The sequence below is a fragment of the Sprattus sprattus genome (assembly GCF_963457725.1).
Source record: "Sprattus sprattus genome assembly, chromosome: 10".
In the NCBI taxonomy this organism is placed as follows: Eukaryota; Metazoa; Chordata; class Actinopteri; order Clupeiformes; family Clupeidae; genus Sprattus; species Sprattus sprattus.
Window position 1 is genome coordinate 8,413,349 of NC_137908.1, and position 6,767 is coordinate 8,420,115.

A 6,767-nucleotide genomic window follows, 5' to 3' on the forward strand; every position below is an offset into this window, starting at 1 on the left:
ATTAAAATATTTATTATTTAAATTGTATGTATTGTTTTCTTCCTCAACATTTTATGCAAGTACCTCTTAGACCAGCATTACTTCAATCAAGTAACAATTATTTTGATTCGGACTAAATTAAACACAAATAAATATAGTGCGACTGCAATAGTTCATTTGAAATCTATGAGACGATGGAAACTTTGTCGCTCCATGTGATACATAAAAGGTTTCTTAACTCGGTGTAACAACTGTGTTGGTTCATTTTATTAGGAATATTTTTTTTACCCCCTCTATTGTATAACAACATAGACATCTTCACTGTTCCCGTCACTACGCTTCACAAACTCATTCAAGAAGGGATACTGAATAGTCAGGCCTGTGTACCCAGCAGTATGGTATGTAAGTACAAAAAAAACTCTCATGAGACAGATTTCTCACTTCTGGTATAAAGTCTGCTATAACCACACCCACCTCCCTGAGCTGAAAGCAATAGGTGGGTGGACCCAGGATAATAAAGTCAGGCCTACGCTGTCACTCAGATTAGTGCAGAGCCACCTTATTTGGACCAAGTACCCTGATTAACAACATATCAGATGAGCAACATCACCCATCACCTGTGTGAGGTTCATCGATACCTATGAAGCCACCTGCTGGTCATCAACAGAAAACATCTGTCTTGGATGATAAACTTAAGTTTGTTTCCTGGCGCAGTACTAAAACCCATGCAACCTGTGTCTTCTGAGCACAAATGATGGATTTGCCCGTCATTGCCGGCATTGCCGTGTGAGCCATCATGTGCGTGGAGCATTTGAAACCCGAGACTATGATTGTGCTTGTTATCTCTTCTAATTTACGTTTGTCAGTTACCCCATGCCCATGGGAGATCTCCAAAGCATCAACTTCAAGACACCAGCATCAATCAAACAACGTGACACGGTCTGTCTTCTTCAATGTCTTCAGTATCTAGCAGCTGCCAGTAAATTCATTCATATGTAACGAATATGCAGAAACACTTTTCCTTTTTCCTGTTTGTTTGTCGATGATAAGTAAACCTCATGGGCAACAATCTAAATCACACATTTACATGAAGAATGACAAGAAGTTTACCCTGACTCCAGTGGCCTCTCCTCTGAACCAGCCAGCTTCCAGGGGTTGTTGATTTTAAAAAACAAATTATGCAGTCTAAACTTAATTAAAAACTGAGGCTTCAAAACAACTTTCAAAACTGCATAATGTGAAATTTGTCTATGTATGGGAGACAAATAGAGGACAGTAATATGTGGTCAGTGGGTTTTAGTATATGGGTAAATTAATGTTGGGTTCTTTCAAATTTATTTAAATTTTGTACTGCAGGCAAACTGCTGCATCCTCTTGTTTTGAAGCTTTGGGCAGCTTTAGATTGTTGTGGCATATAATCAACTATGATTATCAATGAGCATGGCCTTTCTCTAGTCCTACAAATCAATGCAGCCTCTCAAATAGAAGAACCCTGAATAAAAGACCAATAATGAGGTTCCTATAGGCCAGCTGCATATTCTGTCAGCAAAGAAAATAAATGATGTTGGTATGCTAAAGTCTTAGCAAAAAGACTAAGCTATAAGAAAAGAATGGGATGTATTTTTGTGAACTTTGTATGAACACATACTCCCCTTTGTAGACAACATTAAAAAGGGAAGAGAAAAACATATTTCACAGGGATTGTTAAACCTCTGGAAACATTGTTACTACATCAAGGTGGTGGCATGAATTATTATGTGACCAACCCCAGGCTAACAGGATGTAATTTGGTGGATGATTCACTACCTTGATATAGACTGGAACAATTTGAGCCCGAAAAGCTGTTAAATTTCAATCTTACCAAAGATACATCAGGCATATTAACAGTCTAAATTAGACCGCATATAAGGCACTTGTGATTTCTGAAACATTTTGCAGTGCATATTCTTGGTCAAGTGATTTATCTTGCCTGGCAAATCAAGTATTCATGGCCCACAATCCATTGCAATATATGTGTTTTGGTGAGGGAAAAAGTAATTGTTGATTAAAACGTCCTATTATCAACTAGAACATAAAGCTACAATAGCCTCCATTTTTCGTTTAAAAAATGTTTGGTATAATTGACACAAGAAGAGAGAGGTAATTGTCATGACATTTCTGGGCAATGTGTTTTGTCACAGTCCCACTCTATTTCCTTATGTCACCCCTATGCCTGAAGAATTCTGGCCTTTATACCTTGAAAAATATAACACTTAGTTACTCATTTGCACTATTTTGATTAAGAGCCACTTGAGTCTAATGAGTGAGCAGTACTTTTAAGGTTCTATTGCACAAAAACACTTCAGCCCAAGGTCTAAAATAAAACATGACAGCACAGCTCAAGCCACAGATCTCAAATGACTCAACGATTTTCAACAGCAATGGTGCAGAAACACTTGGCTTGATGAAATGCATCAGTGAATTTCGACATGAGTGTTTATAATGTCAAAAACTGTCCCTTTACATGAGTCAACAAGTAGTTTAATTTAAACATTTTTTTTCCCCAAGGCAAAACATGGAATTCTTCCATCTCAATCCATCTTTCTAATCACATATGCCAAACCAATACGCCCGGAACTGAGTTTACACTTGTCAAGGAATCACTTGAAAGAAAACACTCGCATCTAAGCATCGCAGAAGACTGATCAGACAAGCATGTGATGAGCAGTCGGAAGCTGGGGCAGACTGGGAGGATTTGGGGAGTGAAAAGGTCTCGATGTGCTGCTCAGTAGCAATAGCTCTCAGACTCCCACTATGCCTCAATCCTCAGGCACAGTAATCAGGGACATTGAGACAAAGGGCTCCAATTAGCAGACTGAATTCCATTTCCACTAGTGTCACGCTGATGGAGATTAAAGTAATGAGGTATTTTTGATACCATCAGTAGCAGTGCCTGTTTACAACCAAGTGTGACAAAATGGACCGGGTGTGGTTCCAAGTCCCCCTGAACTGTCAATGCAGTACAATAGGGTTGGGTAACTCTGATTGAAAGATAAATGATCAAATAAGTTGTTTGCCCGTAGAAACAGCTTCACTGAACTGACTTGTACAGTTGTGGTGTCAAAAGCATAATATGGTCTTCCAGCACAGTTTCACTCCAAGTGCTATAATCGATTACCTCTATTTCCTTCCTATTGTATTCAGCTGACTGAGAGTGAAATCTGATGAGCTTTTTTTACAAAGGATAAATGTTACAAAGGTTAAAACCAAACAGACAGATACTCTTCCAGGATTCCAGGTTTCTTGGACAGTGAATTAAAACAACACAGTAGGCCCATGGGTCTTTTGACACTGACCTGAGTTGTCCATACACTTCCCTTTTTACCTCCGCCAAGGAGGTTATGTTTTCACCCCTGTATGTTTGTTTGTTTGTTTGTCTGTTTGTTTGTTTCTTTGTTTGTCAGCAGGATTACGCAGAAACGCATGGACCGATTTCCATCAAACATTGTGGGGAGATTGGGTAATATATAATTGATTAGATTTTCAGATGTCAAGGTCAAAGGTCAAGGTCACAAGGCGGAGGTTTGCATTCTCTGAATGCTCCCATTCTTGTTTATAAAATGTACCTTACATTTCCAGAGCTGTAGTCTAGCATGATAGCGACACTATGATAAGATCTTGAACGGACATGGTAGAGACCTCCAACTCCTCCTGAAGCTACGCCGATCACTGTAGGACAACACTGAAGATGGGACCACGTCCACATGAGCCTGAGCTGAGCTGCACCCTCTCCACTACATCTGGGCCAGCTCAGTCTTAACCATATCCAAATCTTATGCAATACCAGTGAATCACGGAAAACGGGAACATTTGGCTGAGGTGTTCCAGAAACATAGTCCCTGATATCAGCGACAGCAAAAACATTGTACAACACACACAAATGTATAACGTAACGTAAAACAGTGAACAACCGATGAATAATCAATCGTGGTTTATTTCATCTTCAGTACAAACAATGCAAATGTCTCCTGGCGGCACTGCCACTGACATATCGAGTCAAACTGTCCTTGATCGTACGAAAAGAAGATGTTTGTGGGTCTGTTTTAAAGGGAATGTGAGCGGGAATCATCCACATATTCGTCCATGTGATACATACACTTGCAACAGATGTCTGAGGTTTGATATTTTAGCACAAACAAAGTCTACCCAGATTTTTATCAAATATAATCGCCAATAGAAACGGATAAAAGCAAAACCAATGTACATCATTTACATTATAATACACTGCTTTGTTCATTTCAACAACTATCTTCAAACAAATAAACATATATATTTATGTGAGAAACATGTTTAAATTATTTCAGTCATCATAGTCATTATTTCAGGCAAAGCCATTAGGACCACCCCAGAAAGCTAAAATAGAGTGCACTGTTGAAAGGGGAGGGAATCACACGTTTCAGTCCCAGATTAAAGCAACGTGTTCCCCTCAGATGACACAATATGGCTCCATGGGTGTTGGGGTACCCACGCAGAAAGGGAAGCAGGCCCTAAGACGCGTCCTCAGTTCTTTGTTGAAAATGAAACAGATAATTGGATTGGCTCCCGTTTGGGCAAAAGTCAGCCACACGGCCGCAGTCAGGTAGACCTGTGGAATGGTGCTGCCTTTGACAAACACTCGAAGATAACATGAAACGATGTAAGGAGCCCAGAGAACGAGAAACGCGAGTGTTATCATGTAGTACATCTTCCCTATCCGCTTCTCCATTTTAAATTCGTCTAAAACTAAGAGCCGTCGATTGGCGTTGTGCGACGCTTGTCGGATGCCCACTAGTGTTGGTGGAGTGGGTCCTCGTCCAAAGCCCGCAATCCAGTTGGCAGCCGCTTGGCCTGTCGCACCTGGGCCATGGAATGTCCAGTTTTGGCTGATGGCCGGAATCAGCTGTGCGGGTTTCATTTTACGATGGTCGTAGACAAAACACAACATTTTTATATAAACGACATGTGTTGTGCCTACTATCACGGCCAGCATCAACATGAACCCCAAGGTATCGTTTGCTTTCACATATCGGTGCTCGAAAATGCACTGTTCCTCCTCTCGGATGAATTTATATGTACCGACATCAAACACCGGAGGGAATGCCATCGCGATAGAGAGGGTCCACACCATGCAGATAATAGCTACACATGTCCACAGTGTCATTCGTTTGGAATAAAATCTGTGGTGAGCGATTGCCATGTATCGTGTAACGCTGACGCAGAAGAGCATGAATGCTATGTGAAAACAGAAGAGGACTGACATGAACGCGATGATCTTGCAGCTTATTAGACTGTATGCCCAGATGGAGCCACTGCTTATAGAGATCATCACGAAGGGGAAGCAAACGGTCGTCCGAATGATATCGGCCAAGCACAGATCTAGAAGAAAATAGTAGGGAGCCTTGTGCAGGGTGCTGTCTTTCAGCACCAGGAGGGACAGCGACACGTTCCCTATCAGACTGGTGCAAATGATGAGTCCCAGGGAGGCTAGCTTCACCGCAGAGGCAGTGATAGCATAATTCTGAAGCGATGGGTTGCTTTCCCCCAGATCACTTGTATTCGCCATCTATGCGACCACTCTATTGACGAGACGTGATAATCCAACATTAAGTGAACCTATCTCCTTCCAGTAATGTTTACACCACAAGCGGAAAATAAAAACACCCTACATAATCTGTAGTTGGTGACAGATTCTGATATAGGTGCATATGTAGGCTACAGAAGAAAACATTTAGGCTGTTTGCACTTCAGTCGGTGAAAATTCAAAATCATTGTCGGCTTACGTCAGAAAGATACTATAAACTACATCTGAAATCCATACCGGCTGCGATGAGGTCATCGTTTTATTTCTTTTCTTGAGATTCTTCATTTTAAACGATGTCGTTCAGAGCAAACGGCTCGTCAAATATTCCATTCTTGCATATTTCACAGTACAGCCCAATATGCTTTATGAAGACGATGTCGAGAAACATGGTATCCAAAGTCTATTAAAAGAAAATATAAAAAAATCATATCACAAAATCTTGTCGGTAAGATGCAAGTGGCTCACGATATTCTTCTGGAAGAACAAGATAGGCCATCACAACCATAGCATTCTGCCAAGAAGTAGGTCCATGTAAGCAAAATCAGTAGCCTATGCCTTGCTCCAATGAATAAATTGCACAAAAAAAGAAAGGCACAAAAAAAAAATTGTCTAAGCTTACAGCTTAAAGACAGGTCAAACGTCCACATGAAAATCTTCAACGTTTTATTTCACAGATGTAAACAACAGAAACCTCCAGTGAGAACTGGAACTGGCACGACTTAAGGAGGCTGAGAGCGATGAAAGTGCATGGTAGGCTATGTGCTAAAAAGGTGCAGTCCGCATCCTCCGATCAAGACATGGTTTTATCCATCAGTAGCTTCCACTATATAAAATAAACGGTCCTTGACATAGACCTTCCTGAGGCACAAATTTCTCTGTCTGGAAGGGACTGGTGGCAAGAATGCAATCGTTTCAGTCTGAGTGCTCCGAATCCATCAAGGCGAAATTATCCCAAGGAGCCTTTAAAGGCACAGACTATCATTTCCGCTTAGTCAAAAATTAGGTCCTCACAACTTATTTAACGATCCACTGCCTTAAAAGTCAACGCAGGCTACCTCTGGAAGGTCCCAATCATTTTACAGTTAACTAATTTGAAATGGTTCATTTGAGTATGCTTATAGTCACAACAATAGAACAGCATTTGTTTTGGAGGTTTATAAAGATTTGTTTTCATGTACAATAAAAACCA

At 40.7% G+C, this 6,767-nt stretch overlaps 1 protein-coding gene across 1 annotated transcript; it reads right to left on the minus strand.

Moving 5' to 3' along the window:
- Positions 1–4,444: 4,444 nt before the first annotated feature.
- Positions 4,445–5,560, minus strand: gpr27 (G protein-coupled receptor 27; the record flags this gene model as incomplete). Its single annotated transcript, XM_080846472.1, has 1 exon — positions 4,445–5,560. One exon carries the CDS (start codon positions 5,558–5,560, stop codon positions 4,445–4,447), a length of 1,116 nt encoding a protein of 371 aa, XP_080702598.1.
- Positions 5,561–6,767: the final 1,207 nt, after the last annotated feature.